At 39.3% G+C, this 18,871-nt stretch overlaps 1 protein-coding gene across 5 annotated transcripts in view; it reads right to left on the bottom strand.

The window, feature by feature from the left end:
- Positions 1-18,871, bottom strand: part of SLC4A4 (solute carrier family 4 member 4) — a 360,563-nt gene that overhangs the window by 298,059 nt on the left and 43,633 nt on the right. For 2 of the 5 annotated variants that reach the window (XM_060654903.2, XM_060654904.2), the window contains exons 1-2: positions 17,752-17,858; positions 17,326-17,399 (exon numbers count right to left, since the gene is read on the bottom strand). In XM_060654903.2, coding sequence (XP_060510886.1) covers positions 17,326-17,399; positions 17,752-17,843 — 166 coding nt within the window. In that variant the 5' untranslated portion in view covers positions 17,844-17,858. Of the gene's footprint in view, positions 1-17,325; positions 17,400-17,751; positions 17,860-18,871 lie in introns of those variants that run through there. The other 3 variants (XM_060654905.3, XM_078446043.2, XM_078446044.2) reach the window with 2 other exon arrangements.

Below are 18,871 nucleotides of genomic sequence, written 5' to 3'. Positions count from 1 at the left end.
AAAAAATTTAAAAAAAAAAAAAAAAAAAGGAGGTCTTAGCAGCATAAATAAATAAATAAATAAAGATCTAACTCAAAGTTCAAGAAGTCATTCTACTGGAGATAAGCTTTTGCATTAAAACTTTTTTTTTTTTTTTTTTTTTTTTTTTTTTTACAAAATCAGCAGAATAGAGACTTAGAACTGGGACAAATTGAGAAAAAATAAGACCTACTTGGAGAGAAGATTTCAGAAATACTCAAATGTTCACACTAGGAAACAGCTAAAATGAATGTCCGTTACAGTGCCATTCTCGTTTTTCTTTTTTCGTTTCCCAAAGTTTCTAAAAACTGGTTGTTGCAATGATAAAAATAAACCCAGCCCAGCAAAAACTGCCTTGAAGAGAAGGGCATGAGGAAAAAAGATTGTGAAATGCTTTTAGTTCTCTGGATGGAAGAAGCTGCAAAACTGACAAGTGGTATTATTCTTACAAAATCTGATAAGACAGGAAGAAAAAAGGAACTCAAAGCTCCACATCTTTTTTTTTTTTTTTAATTGGGAAACTTACTTTCACTTTATTACAGCACAACTTTAGAATGTGGGAACCACTATCTCAGAAGTAATGTGAAAACTTTTTTTCTTTTTGAACTGCAAATTAGATGAGATTATATCATCTTCCCCATCTCCTTTCCCATTCTGGAATTATTCCTGGATGACCACTTTACAGTGCCCCAGATGATATCACAACCTAACATGCAACACGTGTACGCGCACGATGTCTCACGTAAATGGCTGTGAGTCACTTTCCACAGTCACTCACCAGGCATATCTAAAAACACTGTAATTCACAGGGGTGTTCCCTTAAATTGGAAGGATTAAAACAATTGTATGCTCCTTTAGGAAGGAGCCTCCAACTAAGGAATGCAGATCCCTAACTGAATGGGTTAGGATTCCAAAAAAATCTGGTATTTGGAATGAGGTTGGAGGCATCTATATAAAGTGTGAAACTCCCCCCTCCCGACACACGTAGACACACACACACACACCAACTCAACAATTACAAAGCACAGTGAAATGCTCCTCACAGACTGAGTGCCAATGAGAAATTTATCGTGTCTAACCATTTGCAAGCAAATTGTTCTCATGGGAAAGCTATATTATACTAGGAAGTAGGAAATGTCTCAGAAACAATGTGAATTAAGAAACAGTGTCAATTGTTTCCTGTGCTCCAGTTACTAAGGGAGTCCTGCAGCTTTATCTCAAGGCACACAATATACGTAAGCAAAGCCAACCAAATTCTTTAGTGAAACAAACACTGAAAGGTTGGTCACTTTCATTCAGGAATTAGGAAAACATCATGAAAAAAAATTAAGAAGCTGGAAAATTTTTAAACCTGTCACATTAAATATTTTCTACATCTTATTAAATAAGGGCAACCAAGCAAAAAAAAAAAAAAAGTGACAGGTTAGTTACATCAGTCATATAGATGTTACACAGGAAGATTTTTCACTGTATTTACCCAAATCTACACAGTACCTTTGATAAGTCATTAAAAAGACAGTTTAAAGTGTGTTGGGGGGGGGGGGGGGGGGGATGGGCTAAACAGGTAATAGGCATTAAGGAGGACGCTTGTTAGGATGAGCACTGGGTGTTATATGTAAGCGATGAATCACTAAATTCTATTCCGGAAACCAATACTCTACAGTATGTTAAATAACTTCAACTTAAATAAATAATTTTTTAAAAAATAATAAAAAATAATAATAAAAGCTTATATGGGCTGACAGGATTTTAAGGTAAGATTTCTAGAAACTCTTGTCATTGTCAACCTAAGCAAAGAGGGTGATTCAGAGAGTAAGCTCGCAAAGCCCACAGAGAGGAACATACCTTACCTTCTGGGACCTAACTGAAGTTGCAGCCCCACAAAAACAGTGCCATTTTATTCACATCGTGATCACATGCCTCCCCCTGCCTTAGGAAGAAGATTCGGCTTCTCCCTGCCTCCTCCAGCTCCCGCCTCAGATGTTTCCCATCCACACACACCCCACACTTCATCACACACTTTCACACAGGTGGGGAAGCTTGCAGATATGATACCGCTCTCTGCAGCCCAGATATCAAGGAGAAATATGGTTCCTTGCAAGACACTCCAAATTTCAGACATTTTTATCAGCTTTATTGAGGTATAATTGAATTTACACTACTGAGGTGCAATTCACTCATTTTAAGGGTATAACCCAAAGATTTTTAGTATATTCACAGAGTTCTGCAACTATCACCTTAATCAACTTTAGAACATTGCCACCAACCCAAAAAGATCCCTTGTGCACATGTGTAGTACTGCACTCTCTGTACCTACGTCCATCTCAAACAACCACTCTTAAGCATTTTTGATACTTTCAGTGATGGCCTCTGGGAAGCTACAATTCGCTGGTACCCACACAGCCATGAACTTTTTGTGGGGATCCTTACGCTACAGTAGAATGAAATATTCCCTGAGGAAAGAAGATACTACCTCCTGAGAGTCATGAGGAAATCATGACACTGAGCAAAAATTCAAAGCATGCTCCTTTTTCTTCTCACACATTACCGGTAACTAAATTTTCCTTTTCTGTCTTGCGTTCAGATAGAAGAGAAGGAACACGGTCCTAAGGTTCAATAAACCTTTAGGCACCTGGGGACAGTGCTTGTGTTTCACCCATTACTTCTCAGTTGCTCTACACTTCAACTTCTTTGCCCAGGGGAAGAGAGCAAGACAACTTCACCTTGCAAAGTGAGCGTAAGGCATGCTTTCTCAAGGTGATAACCAAATATTTCATAAGTTGTACACGCCAAGTTACAAAAATACCGAAAGTAAAATGAGCTCAAATGGAAGCATTCTTGCTGCTCCCACAGAACACCTGTCTTCAGGATCAACAGACGCAGAATTAATGAAAATATACTACTGTTGATAAGAATCTCATGTGTGGATTTTGATATTTATTTTCAATAAAATATCTTTACCTGCCTCAGAGATGTGTCATGAAGATTGATGGCTATTTTTAACACTAGAACTCATAAAATGACAGCAAGCACTTCGGAAACATACAAAGGTTGAGGGTGTAGTATTATTTTACACATAAAATAAAAAATGAGAAACGTGACAGACAAGCTTTCCAATCCAGCAAGGGTCTACAAACCGTAGATGCTGAAAGAATCAGGGAGAGTTACCAGCTTAACTTGTAAGACAATTTTAGACTCAAAAATAAGATAAAAGATAAGGTAAGATGAGATAAAGACCTCTCAGCTAGAAATTTCACCAAAAACTGCTTCCAAAGTTTCACCAAAAACTTCTTTCCAAAGGAGAAGCAACATTTTTCCTAAAATAGCTAGAATTCATAAGAAAAGGTGACTGTCTCGACTACACTCAAATAGAAAAAAAAAATTTATGGTGACTGTTTTAAATATTATTAAAATAAAGTTTGCATTTTTGCTACTAAAATCATATCAAGCAAAACTACTGGAATGTACATTTGACAGTGTTCATTTAGGTGTGAGTCAAAGGGCACTGAGTCCTTGATTTGGCAGTGGCCTCAGTATCATGTGTTAAAATAAATACCCTGCATGCCTTTCTCTGACAGATGGTGTAAGTTCCCAACAAACTCCAAATGTCTTGAGAAATATCTCACAATCCATGCCACAGCCAGTACTACTGGGAAGAAAGCATGGCTTTCCTAGTTATCTCCGAAGGTCAGAAATTATCACCAGGTGAGGCTGGCCTCTTCCCATCCTCACCTGCTCCACCTCGGCTGAAAGCAGTACTGTGATTCTATCATGTCCAATTCTTCCAATTCCTAAGATATTTCTAAACTAATGTCATTGATAGTTGCTATCCTGTTTTCAGACCAACAGAAAACTTTCACACCTGGAAACTCTGTAGTCATTCAAGTTAAGAGGCTGTCACAGATACTCACTGTGCTACCAAGGATGATTAGGATTTTGTAGAATTAAACCCATCAAACCAGAAGACAAACCAGAAGAAGGTTTTACACCAGCCAAATTCAAAATTCTACAAAAACGCTGGACAGTGAAACCACATATGCCTCTATATGCAAGATAGACCTATTAGCTCCTGTAGGAAACATATTACTGTTCTTACTGTACATACAGATGATAGCAACTATTTATTGAGTACTTACAAATGGGCCAGGTTCTGGCTAGGTCTCTGATATCTATTACCTCATGCAATCCTCACAACTGCACAAAGTAAATACTACTATTATCGTAATTATACAAGCAAAGAAACCAAGGTGCAGGGAAGTCAAGGATACTGTCACCAACAAACTCATAAAAGCACACAGGAGAAACAGCTCTCAAGTGGCAGTAACAAAGATAGCGAGGACTTCATCACTACTTTGGTGGTGATTTGTTGGTTTGTTTTTTTCTTGGCGGGGGGCAGGGGGACGCTTGTGCTGTATAGTATACAGCATTTATACTATCAGTCTTATAACTGATTAGGCTTCCTTCCTCGTGTTGGCTGCTAGAAATACAAGAGACAAGTCTCAGGCCAACCAGTGGTGGGCAGAGTTTTGAGACACACATTTTATACACTAACCTCACTCTTCCAGATTTTCACCCATTATTTTCCCTTCACACTAAACTATTTGGGGAATAAGGAATTATATGAATTTTTTTTTTTTTTTAAATCTGAGATGTCAGTGGTCGGGGAAGAGGATGGCAATGGCTGGGGTGGTTGTGGAGAAGCGTAGATTTCTAGGCAAAGATTTAGACCTATAGATTTAGATCTAGCTAAAAAGGATCCCCAGAGGACAGGTAAAATCTTCGCCATCCCCATCCACGTACATACATATCTAAGGAAACACTGAGGGATGTTTCCATTGTTGCTCTTTCTATAGTCAACCAAATTTCTGTTTTCTCTAGTTCAAAGATTCCACAACGTCTGGCACTTTGTATCATTCTTCTAGAACTAATCAGCAATATTCCCAAAATATAAGTCAAATATTGCCTTCCCTAGCTTATCTAAAGTAAGCTGGCCTTAAGCCAAGATGCCTAAGACGTGTTGTATCTATTGCCAAGAGGGATGTAACAGAGGGAAACAAAATTAAGAGATATTTATTATCTCTATTTTAATTATGGAAAGAAAAACGTAGAAGAGGAGGCAGAGCCTCTAGATGAGTGACAGATTATAAAAAGATGCTGTGGACTTTACTTCTTAAACCAAAACAAATGTCAAAGATTTTTTAGAAGTAGAGGAATAAGAACCTTAAACAAAATCATAGTATCAAGTTGAGATGCCACAGAGGCTGTGTGTTTGACACTTCATATAATAAGAAATATATCAGTGCCTATAAACCTAAATACTTTAATAAATGAAATGCAAATAATTTGTTAGCTTATTACTAACAAACACAGAAGACTGTCCATAAGCAGCTCTAATAAGATATAACCCAAATAACATTGCTACTCAGGCATAAATACCAACTCATGAAAAGAAAACCTGCTTCAAATGGCACGGCGTAATTTTGCAGTTAACAGGGGGAAAGTCAGCCTGTGATGCGACGTGTTTGCAAGAGGGTCTGCATTTCAAACATATACCACTACACAGGACAAGAGCTGATTTTCCTTTTTGTATTTTGGATAGGGGTCACTTTTCACATAGAAAAAAAAATAATGCCTACGTTTACTAATAGAAAGTTATATATTACTTACGTATTTATAAATCATTTTGAATGTTGATAAGTAATCTCTTTTAATATTAATGCTACCAATCATATTTAAGATTAGGCATGCAGGCAAATAGTACAAGTGATGAAAAACAGGGAAATACTTTTCTTCCCACTGAACTGCATGGGAATTTTATCCACTGAAAGCCTCCCAGAAATCCTTAGGGCAACCTGAGGTTCCCCAAGCAAGACTGATAAGAAATCTCAGCTTGTTATCTGATGTTTACAAAGCACAGTGCTTTTAATATTTAATATTTCATGATGATGATGATTATGCTAACAATCTCTAGGCAGGAACAAACAGGTACAGGAAAAAGTTGTGAAGGGGAGTCAAGTTTAGGGTTACTCAGTTAACCACCTGTCCTTTAGCTGAGTAAACGTCTACACCTGTCTTTTAAGTATTCATTTCTAGTGAAGTTCTACTTACAGCCTTTAGGTAAAGAGGAGGATTCTAAGAGCACACACTGAGGTTAAGTTTCTCTTACAGTTACCATCACTAATAGCTGATAAGAGGCAAAAACTGACGAGCATTATAAAAAGTTACAAGTAGTGAATATTTTTAAAGACATGTGACTTAATATGTTCAGTGGTCGTCGTCAATTATTTGAAAATAGCTAGGCTAGAACAACCACTTAAAGGTAGTACAGGAACCTATCTTAATAAATAAACAAGACTTAAAGTGCTTCACAATCTCTAAAAAGTTGACTCTCCAAAGTAATTTTAACTTTGCTCTAGCAAAATCTCTCTTCTACTCATCTGTACACACCAAATATAATCTATATTTATATCTATGTTTGTATATCTGTATCTCTATATATCTATATAGATACAGGTGCATATAGATATACAGAGGTATCTGTATAGACTCCATATATAGGGAGATGCAGAGAGAGAGAGAGAGAGAGAGAGAGAGAGATCATTTTTATGGACAATCCAAATCAAATGATGTCCGTAAATTGTCTCTCACTGCGGATGGTACCCAAGTACACAAAGGTGCCATACAAGTGTTGATCTCCTTCTCCCTTCCCTTTCTGTGAGGGAAAATTCACAGCACGATTTCCTCACCCTCCCTTGAGCCCTGATAACAACTTGTGAACTCCCTCTGCTCTCTAGCAAAGGCACCCCTGAGCAGGGCAGAAGAGCCAACTTTAGACCGTCTAACTTGCCCTCCAGTGGGCTGCTTTACTCAATATACAGGGTTTAAATGTTTGACAGAGGGAACACCTTCCACAACCTCAATCTTCCCTCACGCTGCCCAGAAACACGTGCCTGGCAATCTCCACCCTGCTCTGGGTAGAGTTTCATCCAGAGCTTTCACACAGTGAGTGCCAACCCCCAGGAGCTGTTATCCTTTTACTTGACTGAGCAGAATAGATTGGAACCAAAAGGCCTGGGAAGGCCCGTGCCAGGCGGGCAGTGCTAAGAGTGAAGAAGAATCACCCAACAGGAAAGATGAACCCTCCACTCATCCTGACACCCCAGAACCCCCAAAAGAGGCTGGTGAATTTTAATGTGCACTACACATACTGTCAGATAAGATCCACCTGTGATCCAAACACTGAGAACTGACAGTTTCCATTATTTCTCTTATGGTCACCATTTGCACAACTGAATGGGAAGCAGGGTTGGGAGAGAGAAAACAATGGCTAATCCAATGGTCACTGATAACTGGATTTGCAATTGCAGCCAGAGAGGCAGCTTAGAGAGACACATAAATGCACACATTCACACTCTCATCCTACCCACATTGTCCATCTCCAACTCTATTATGGGTTCCCTTTTAGCACTGGCCTAAGCCCCGGCTGGGTAATAGGAAGAATAGTCTTTAGTTGCTATAGACAGATAATCCACCATATAGTTAATGCACTCATGGCTAATCAAGTATTAAATATTTAATATTAGTTCACATAATTCCCTCCTCTCACATACCTCTCACATAGGTAAATGAGATAGGGACAATGCCATAGGACTAAAACAATAACCAAGAAGTAGGAAAAGTGCCCCGAGAGACTTAAATAGCCTGAATAAGGCCAACTGCAGAATCTTCCTGGCTATGGTTCTCCTCACCCTCCCAGAAAAGAGAAGGACAACATTCAGACATAGCACCATGTAATCATACTTTTAGAGTTGAAATAACCTTAAAACATCACATGATTCAACCTTTTCATTTACCAGTGAGCCAACTGAAGCCAAAAGCCAGTGAATAACATAGAGACTGGGACTCTTGGTGCTCCCAGACATAGAAAGTTTCCTTGCCCACTTTCCCACTAGTACTGCCATGGTACCAGCCCACCATTGCCATCCCTCCCGTCTTCCAATGTCTTCAAAACACAGAAGAAGAAAAAAAAATTCGTCCTTTCAAGTTCGTAATTACCTAGAAGGAAAAAGGGGCTTAGGAATTCTCTGAAAATGTTTCTGTCTTATAGAATGACCAGTTTAAATCCACAACCCTTAGCTCCATAAACTGCCCCAAATATGAAAATGTTCTGCCTGTGACCTCTGTCCTCCACTGATCACCAATGGTCACTTTGAGAAACGGCAGAAAACTTTTAGTCTTTCCCTCTATGTCCTCCATTACACTTAACCAATTAAAATATTTAGAACGGTTACAGAATTTTTAGAGCTAAAAAAAAAAAAGCATCTTAAAGAAAATACAGCTCGACATTCTCACCTTACAGATGGATACATGAGCCTGGAGAGGTTAAAGTGATTTGCTTGTGGTAACACTGACAGTAACTGTATTAACAGGGACAAGGACCTAGACTTTCTCAGGGCAGTGCTCATCCCAAGGACGAAGAGCTTATGAAAAGCAGAGGCCAGCCAGGCTGTGTCTTCTTTCTCTCTCGCCTTTTCATAAGCTCCTCCCATCGCTTCTTGGCCTTTTGGCTAAGGTCAAGTGTGAAGCTCTTCCAACACCTTCCATTCTTCTCCTCTGTTCTTTCCACCTCCTATTCTCCCAGGTGCTTCTTCTCGTTCTCACCCATCTCCCTTTCCAAACTCCTTTCTGGCTGCAGAGGGAACAGACCTCATGCCTCCACAGAATGGCACATGAATTTCCCAAATTGCTCACAGCAGAAATCCAGAAGCAATCGCTCCCATGTACCCTTATGTCTCTCCTCAGGTCCTGCCAGTCCAACCCAGGTGTGTCTTTTGTCTCCACGCTAGTATAACTGAAAAATCATCTCTCAGTTGAATCTCAGCAACAGTCTCCCACATTCATCTTTGTCCTCCTGGGATGTTCTCTCCATCTATCAGCAAAAGGGATCTTTTCTAAAAAATGCAAATTTGGGGGGGGTGGCACCTGGGTGGCTCAGTCGGTTAAGCATCAGATTTCGGCTCAGGCCATGATCTCGAGGTTTGTGAGTTCGAGCCCTGCGTCAGGCTCTGTGCTGATGGCTGAGAGCCTGCAGCCTGCTTCAAAATCTGTGTCTTCCTCTCTCTCTGCCTGTCCCCTGCTCGCACTCTGTCTCTGTCTCTGTCTCTCTCTCTCAAAAATAAATAAACATTAAAAAAAAACTTAATGTAAATTTTGTCTGGTTACTTTCCTGCTTAAAACTCTTCTGCAATGGCTCCCCAGTGCATACTCAATAAAATCCTAAATCTTTAGCATAGCATAAAAGGCCATGAATCATCAGGGTCTTATCTACCTCAGGCCACGTTCGCTCTGTTCACATGGTCCAGCCTCAATGTTCTCATTTCCACTTCTCAAATAGGCCGATCTCTTTCTCGCCTTTGGGCCTTCACACATGCCTGCCTGTGATGTTTCCATCATTCTTGCCCTAGATGGCTCCTGTGCATGCTTTAGAGTTCAACTTCATGTCACTCTATGGGAAATATATACCCGTTTCCCACCCAAACTCACCCACATACATGATCCGCTCTCTACATTATCACACCAACAACCTTGTCCTTAAATAATGACTGGTTTATTTGATCATACATTCATTGTGGCCTGCACTGGAATATGTTATGGCATTCAATGATACATGTGAGCCCAGAAAAGCAACATATCAGAATTTATATCTGCAACTGTTCTTAGCATTTTGATAAGCTTAAAGAAAAACAAAGCGCTGTGCATCAGTTAAAGCTAATAAGAAGAGTTAACACGGATACTAATCAACTAATTTGTTGATTACTGGATATCAGTATTAGCTCCAGTCTGAAAGCATTCTGCAGTCACAGCAATCGCTGGCAATAAATTACAAGCAGGGAGTATATCCAAGGGAGGCAGTATCTTAAATTTACTGGGTTCATCCTGGGGACTTCAAATTAGTTTACTAGTACTCCTAGCAAAACTAGGAGACAGGGAGGCACAAATGCTATTTCTCTGTGGAAGAAAACTGAGGTTCAGAAATTAAGTAATTTGTCGATGGCTTACTGCCAATACCATAGTATTTTTCAGGTATTACCCAAGAAACCTCAGAGCATCTCTGGTAGGGAGATGAGAAGATAGGTCATTAACTGCACTTTGCATAAAGGAAATGTAACCACATAAGCATGACTGGCCTCATGTCACCCACAAAGGCAGGGCAGAGCCGGAAATAGAAATAGGTTCTGAGACTCCTGGTTCTCGACTATGTTCTCTAACCCACGGCATAGACTGGATAAAAGTACCTGAACAATCAGATACTGATCTAATTTGCCAAATACATGTATCCATTGGATTCAATTATAAGCTTTCATTCCACATCCCAGACATTGTCTCTATTTTTCAGTAGGGACAGAATTACCTGTTGAAAATTTAATAATCAGCTGGAGGTGGGGTGGCGACTTAACAAAACTACAAATGTGCAGTTCTGGCCCTCTAAAGCTGATATGTTGGCCAATATCACTAAAATTCAAAACCTATTTTTTTCAGAAGTTTTGGCCTGCTAAAAGTTATTAAGCATTCCACCATGAAAAGAGTCAGTAAAACAATGTCTCAAGAGGCTGAAGTAGAGTCTATTCTCCTTTCAAAGTCAGCAGACTATAAAGAAAGGTGAACACATTGGATACAGCACTGCCTTCTAACTCTAACTCCATGGAAAGGTAAAAACAATTAACCAGATTTAAAAGCTTTTGCAGCTCTTCAGAGAAGGGAGTTATTTAAGTCACCTATACTGCTGATTCAATGGATATCACCCACCACGCTCCCTACCTTCGCCTTCATCCCACCAGGCAATCAGCAGCCTCAGGGGCACAGTGTTTGGAACCTCCTGTGAGCTCCTGTCATGGCAGGTTCTCACCTCAGTCCTCTAAATGCTAGCAGCCAAAAAAGCAAAATAAAATTTTAAAAAATAAAACAAAACCCCACCAGCAAGCTCACCACAGCAACAAGAAAGCCTCAACTGAGCCTTACTCAGCTTTATTCTAATCTTCCTCTATTCTCTCTCATCAGACCCAATTCTCAATTCCCCCAGTGATTCTGCATTTTGTGATGACAAAAATGGGGAGATACTTAGCTCAGGTTTATTTCTATACTATTGCATAATCTCATCTAATTGGCACCTAAATTATATAATAACCAACAAAGAACATGATTATTCTAGTCTATGCTGGGTGGGGAGGAGGAATATATACATCTCATATAAGATGTGTTTATTTATGTACATATATATTTACATATATATACAACTGACCCCTGAATCCTCTTCATTGGTGGGAAAGTGCCATACACTTAAATCTTCTCCAAAATAGCACTTTTACAGGCTTTATTAGACAACAGCCACACACTTGTATTTTACCCTGTATACAATCATGGAGGACAATTTAACAAATTGGGGGCAATATGGATTAGAGCAGTGTGATTACGAAAATTAGATCTCGCGCCCAGAGTTTAAGGCAACCAGAATGAGTCCAAAGAGAAATAGACAGCAGGCCTTGGGAAACTTCACTTGACCATTCTAGCTTGCCTTTTCCAACATAAGATGCAAGTGTGGTTAGGAAGGCAAAGGATAGCTGTTGGTAAAAATGAATTAAGCAAATAAAAACCTTTTAAGCCAGTTAGAATTTTTTGGAATGATAATAATCACAGAAAATTATTGGTGAAATTGTATCAATCAGAAAGACAAAGTACAGAAAGTGATTCCGTATAAAGCACCCCTATCCCCAATGCCAGGTACAGCAGCAATGTAATTTCTGACAATTATTGCAACGCTTCCTTGGTAAATGGCATGTTCTATTATTCTCATTTTACAGAGCAAGAAACCCAAAATCCAAACTGCAATTTGCTTCCTTCACTTATGCAATGATTCAGCAATAGATCAGGCAAAAGTTTTAAAACTTTTATTCCCAAACTGACGCTGAGCCACCACGTTTCAACAACTTTAGCAAGTATTTCAATTTTTAAAAATGAGATAATAAAAAAATACGCCAAACATGTCGCCAAATATCAAACAATATGTTTCATAAATATGACCAGATAAAAAGTTTCTAAAACAAAAATCTATAGACAAAATTGCTGCAAGAACATTATTTCGGAATTTCTGGATCCTTGCAGAACACAACCCAAGCACCAAGTTCAATTTTTTATGGTTTACTGTGAAAAAAGAATGTAGACACCTAGGACAGAAAGTGTCCTCATGAGGGCTTTAGCCCAAACTGTACTAACCGGGAAATTCTCTATAATTGGAAAGTTCTGGGAAGGAATGTCTCATTCCAGTTTCAAAACCCAAGGAACTAACATCGGATTCCCTTGAAGCTAAAGAGCTCTATATGCAAATATTTAACTTCACTGATGTGGCAGGAGGTGTCAAATAGCTCCTGAGCTAAGTGTTGCCTGCGTTAGGGACCCTGGCGGGCTTTCAGCTGAGGCCATGATGGGAAAGAAGCAGGGCACTGAGAAAGGTCTGTGTGAGCACAACCTGCTCTGGGAAACCCACGCTGTTATTCAAGGATCAACCCTTACACACCTCGCCACATTTCTTTAAAGCTCTCTGGTGGGTGGATACAGGTTTCTTTTAAGAAGGCTTTTCCTTCAGCAATATTCGCCCAAGTGTTTCCTCTGTACACACAGTTTCTGAGCAATAAGAGTGAACAGCGGAGAAGAGGTCAGCAAAATGCAACCGGACACTTACATCCAGTGCTCAGAATAGCCCTAGCTCCAACCTGGCCCCTCCCTTCCCATCCGATAGGTTTTCATTCACTCCTTCTTGGCAATTACGTTTTCAACCATTGTAATTATTAACAAATGTCCACCCAGCCCCACTTTTTCCTTAGGATACTACCTCCTCCAATACACATAAATACGTCATCATGATATCCTCTAGGGAAAATAGGGTTAAGTCATTATGATTTCATCTCAGTAAAATGTGGAGATCCTGACCTCCAAAAAGACAATCGTCACCATTTCATCAGTGTAGCCTCGCTCTTCGAAAACCAGAGTAGAAGGAAAGAGAGTAATGCAGACATGTTTCAGGGTCCTCTTTTACTTACGAGTGTGGACATATAAACAATATAAATATGTCAGTGATCTCTGCAAAATCAAATAGCAGTAACAGCAAGGACGGGATCTTTAGAGGCTGTATTGTCTCATTTGATTAAGAGTACTAAGGGCACCAAATTTCTGACTACAAGTTTAAACAAAGACGTTACAGGAGTATATAAAGTAATTCTACCTATGCTTTACGTAGTTTGTATTATATATTCACTTATTCAATTCCTTCTTGTAACAAATATTTAGGAAACATCTACTCTGTCCCAGACCCTGCTCTGCTTTTTTGCTTTTATTTCCCTAAAAATAATCCTCCCTTAAATTCCATGAATCTTTAACAATTCTCTCCTTTAATGTCCATCAGCAGACATGGGAATTTGTAAAATTCTTCTTCCATTTGGACAGATGGGAGCACACTTCCTTCTGGACTTGGTTTTGAACAGAAGAGGAAAACCACCACAATATATCACAACAGCTTTGAGAGCACTGATCACAACTTCAGAAATGGAGACACATTTCAGCCAATATTGTCTTGCTGTATTTTATGCTTCCTGAGTTGCTGGTTAGACCATGTTAAGAAAAGGCCCCTCCTCATAAAGTCAGAGTTGCCAATGCCTGCTGGGAAGTTACCTAGCCCTGCAGAGCCAAGGCCTTATCTCAAAGGATAAGGTGGAGTTTGCTCTTTTCCCCTATTGCAAAATATGAGAATATTAAGTAATCTGTTTATATCATACAGATCCAAAATCTTGGCTGCCTTTTTTAAGGATAAAACATCCATAGGATTTCCTTCTGTTTGGAAAAAGCTACCTGGGACTCTTCAGATCTCAACCCTGATTCACAGAATAAAATCCGGCAATTTCCCCTAAGTGTGTTCGAAATGAAAACTTAGTGTGTTTGTCCCTCATGGCCAGCGTTTCTGGATCATTCTGGTGATGTCGATTACCAATTTGTCATCTACAGACCGATTCTGTGGAAGTGCCGAGGCTGGAGCTGGAGTCTTTTGGTACAGAAACAAGTATGAGTATCTGATACTATGAAATTTTTAAATGAGTATATCCACAGTAACCCTTCTGTGCCAAAAAATGTTAACTTTACAAAACTATACATGCATACATATACACTGATACGAGGTAACCAATGAAAGAACAGATATAAAAGCTTCTCTTTATTTTAAAGATTAAAGTGGTACTTGGTTGCCTTTTTAAAGAGTATCTCTTTAAATCATTAACACAAATGCACACGAAGGAAATTATGTGAAAATGAGGTTTAGGTCTTTAAATATATCCCACATAAATTCATTATTTAAACAGAGGATGACTCCTCTTCTGACTCACTCTATTCTCAGTGAGCTTTGCAGTTGATGGTTTTCTACTGAGTTTTTAGACCGTGGATTAAGCATCATGCCACCCCCAGAGAGTAAAGTTGAACCAGGTGAACTGAGGGTGTGGTTGGAAGGCTCAGTCTGTCGCCCCTTCACAGAACGACAGCGGTAAAAGAACTGCTGAGCTGAATCCAATGATCACAACTTAAGAGACCCTAAGAAGACTTTTAAAAGCACGAACACTTCAAAGTAACGAGAGCTACTGGACCTCAGTCACCCTCATAATCGCTTATTGGGAGCATATCTGATTGGTGCAAATTACTTCAAACAACAAAATTTTATTTTAAGTTTCCTTTTGCCAAGTGTGCTGCATTATACTTCAACCATGTTTACCCTAGAAGAGAAATACCTATGTGGATAAAAGGAAACATTTAATAATATAAATGAAAGGTAGGCCCGCTCCTTGCACTTGCGCTTTCTGATGCTTAAAACTGGAGCCCTTACTTCTTCCACAATTGCACCAGAAACTCAACCACTTCAGAACAAAGAGAAAAGTCTGCTTTCCTTCAAATACACCCTTCTCTTTGCAGTTAAAGCTATGAGATGGACTCGTGTCCTTGAGGAAAACAGTCCCTTTCAAACTATGAATCCTCATTAGAGGTCTTGACAGTTTTCATTCCCAACCACTGAGACCACGAATAAGCCATAAAACCCATCCATTTCAACATCTTTATACTTCACCTGGAGTGACTATAAAATCTAAGTGATTCCACTCCCACAAGATGAAGCCAGGTGAGGAAAATGAGAGGGTCAGCTAAGAAGGCACTGAATTAGAAATAAATAGTCCCTGAATGCAGTTTCAAGATTGTACTGTAGAAGAGCCTGCCCTGGTGGATATTCTCCACCAGATAACGACACCATCAGCAACCATCCTTATAGGGTCTCAAAATTCAGGAACAGGCACCTAGTGAAACATGCCTCAAAAGAAGCGTAATCAGCTCAGGCTCCAATCAACATGAAAGATAATCATTAAAACCCAAGTCATATCAGAAGACAAAAATACACAATATCCATGAGGCAAGTTCAATCATCACAAAGCCAAACCATTTTACAGATGTGTCTACCACGCCTTGTTGTCTTTCCGCTTCTTCTCAGAGAAACTTGCCTACAGATCTGTTCATGACGTTCGTGCTTGAAAATCGAGCATAATACTTTGGGAAATAAACTTCTTAGTGAACACCTTAAGAAACCCATGTACAATATCCTATTGCAGTAGAGTGCTGTCAATCCTACAGACCTTATAAACCCAAGAAGTGATTTACATCTCCTGTGAACTTAGCGAGAACATTATTCTCAAGGAAAACACACACACACGCAGTACATCTCATTCCCAAGCCTTCTCGCTGATTTTTCAACTTTAATTGTCCCGAAAGTATACATTCATTCAATCCTACCATATTTCTTACATTCATATGCTGTAACTTTAAGATTCTTATCTCCTCATTAATACTGGGACAGTGACAGAGTCACCACAACGGAGACTTAACACAGGGGCACAAGAATCTCAAGACAAAAGTTTTACAATTTTGCTCTCACTAACTTGACATTTTCCCACAGTCATGTTGTAAAAGTGCAAGGAACCCATAAAACAATATGAAAGAAAATACTGTAGTTTCCTTTTTCCTAAGTAACTTGGGCATCAAATTCTTATTAGTCAGAGTCAGGAGCATAAATGAGGAAAGGAGGGAAATGGGGGGTGAGGAGACTACACAGTCAGAAGAAACTTAGTAAGCAAACGTGAGAAACATCGTAATGACCACACTATTCCAACTATTCCAGGAGGCACAAGAGCATCGCGTGCCCAGAACCTGGCCTTCAGTCTGGTTGAAGAATCACTCCACAACACACAGTTTCCAACCCCCCAACCCCCACCCCACTGGTCCAAGTTTTGGGTAGGCATTAAATGTTTACCAAATGGTACCAATCAGACTACAGTTTCCAAAACACGTACGAATTGTCTCTCAGGTGATTCTAAAGGGCAGAATTTATGACATAGTTCACTTGCAAGTTTCATTTAACTTTAGGAATACTGTCTACAACTCTGATTATTTTTTTTAAATCTCTTTGTAAATATTTATAGTACCTTGTATATCTGTGATGCCCTCACATTATTACTTGAATAAATATTAATTAAGCCCTATCTTTTCACTATCAAATAAACAGTATTATTCCCACATTATTGATAAGTCAAAAGACAAGAAAAGAGAGGCACACTAAAAGCAAAATAGCACTAACTAAAATTTAACTCTTATTTGTTTTTTAACAGACACTGGGAAACACTAACAAAAGAGGTCCTGGAGGTTTTTTAAGTAAAAAACTGTTTGTCCATCATTTCCTAACTGAAACTCATCCATGATTACCCCTCTGTCTATCCTCAGTTTACACCCATTTTTGCTGCAACAATGATATCATTCTCCTTCTATAACATCTGTTTCTCTACCCTGCAAGATTTAGGAAAGAATATTAGAAGATGCTGCCAAATACATTTAGATAAATCTAGCAGCTTCTTTGAATTAGTCATTGCAAGGTGGTAACTATCTGGCGAAACATGTATTTTAGACAGAAAGGCACAGCTACCATAGGCACCTGCTTCAAAAGTAAGACGCCCCCCTTTTTTTAACCATGCAGGAACACACTGATTCAGATTCTAATGGTCCAATGAAGTTCTTAAAATTACTTTCTGTGTTGAGGCAAAATGTGCAGACTAATAAAACTCCATAGAAAAGCTTTCATTTTTAACTTCAAGAATATAAGATCTATGAAATGTATGGATGCTATTATCTACAAAGACACGAGTGTATGAACATATACCTCCCCAGCCCCATGAAGCTCACCTTCTACTTCTTCTTCATCACACACATGTTTAAGGAAGGAGGCTCCTCTGTCCAGGACAGCTTCATCCTCCATCCTATAGTAATAAAAAAGAAAAAAAGAATGCTCAGACTTCTCCTGGAGTGAGCCACTTGAAGTAGCCCAGCTTCTGGGCAGGTTAACCTGCAAGCTGCTGTTCATGTTAACAGGGCAGAGTCACTCTTCGTTTGGTGTCTGCTACTCCTTCACGCAGCTCCTCTTAGCTGGTGCTTGAGAATATGCCGGTCCCACATAGCTTCAGTTCTAACCTTGAGAGGGCACCCACATGGACAGGTGAGAGAAAATCATCTCAATCCCATAGGCTGGATGTTAGGGGTTCTCCCTTTAGGATTTGCAAAAAGGAAAAAAAAAAAAAAGATGAAAGCAAAAAAAAAAAAAAAAAAAAATACCAAGAGAGGAAGTTTGGTTTGTCTGGAGTGCTCGTGATGATCGTTTGTGGAAATCCAGCTTCAGTGCTTAGCTCTTTAAACACCCACTGCATAAAAATGTATACCCTCACACACACACACACATGCACACCCACCCACACACAGAAAACGACAGGGAGTTAGGCTAGTGCACAGTGGGAGCCTAGCTTCCAGCCAGCCTCTTAATACCAGCACAGCCCAGTATTCTCTGTTGAGTGGCAAGCTTTGAGTCACATGTTGGCCTTACGGAAATCTGACATCTGAGGATTATCCAGCAACCCGGCTTCAGCAACAGTCACATATATATGCCACCCATTCATTCATTTTCCACATTCTTATCACACATCTCTACGTATATCTATCCTGTTAACTCTTCCCTGAAGGGCACAAAGTTCTTCGGTTTATAGCCACATTATGCTGTCCTCCTATCTCCTTACATAATAGGATCTGCTCTGCAATTTCATATGCTAAATAAGACCTCAGAATCCATCCAAGTAATGACAGCGTTTATACGGCCTCCTGATGCCAAACATGTTTCTTAGTTTATAGAATGAGTTAAGGTTTATTTCCATACTCTGTGACTTCTTTTCATTGCATTAACTTTGACATGCAGAATTCCATGAACTCTATTTATAGACAAAGCAGAAAAAAATCCCGAATTGCTCAAATGCTGCTTGTGTCGCACCGGTCTAGAAACAAAGAACTTTCTCTGGAGACAGCTGCTCTATGTCATACCGTACATAAGCTCTGCCAGAGAACCAAATGTTCACTCTGTATTCTATTCATCCAATTATATGCTCAGGCACTGAATATTGTAAGTCTGTTTTCCATATTGTCCGTATAACTTATTCTTGTGCTTCAGATATTTGTTATAATCTGTGTGGATATGCACTGAATTCACATTTTCCTCTTTTCTATTTTAGGAGCATATCCATCTTGCAAAGCAACCATCTGAGCATAAAAAGTCAGAAATTCGGTGTCAGGTAGACTCGGATTTAAAAAATCTGGCACTTCCACTTAATATATGTATCACCTGGAGCAAAGTATTTAACTCTTTGAGCCTCAGTTTTTCCACTTATGAAACTGGGGTAACAATATCAAC

This window comes from Panthera onca, chromosome B1 (genome assembly GCF_046562875.1).
Source record: "Panthera onca isolate mPanOnc1 chromosome B1, mPanOnc1 haplotype 2, whole genome shotgun sequence".
NCBI lineage: Eukaryota > Metazoa > Chordata > Mammalia > Carnivora > Felidae > Panthera > Panthera onca.
Note: the sequence above shows the minus strand (reverse complement) of the source record. Positions and strands in the feature narration are given on the sequence as shown.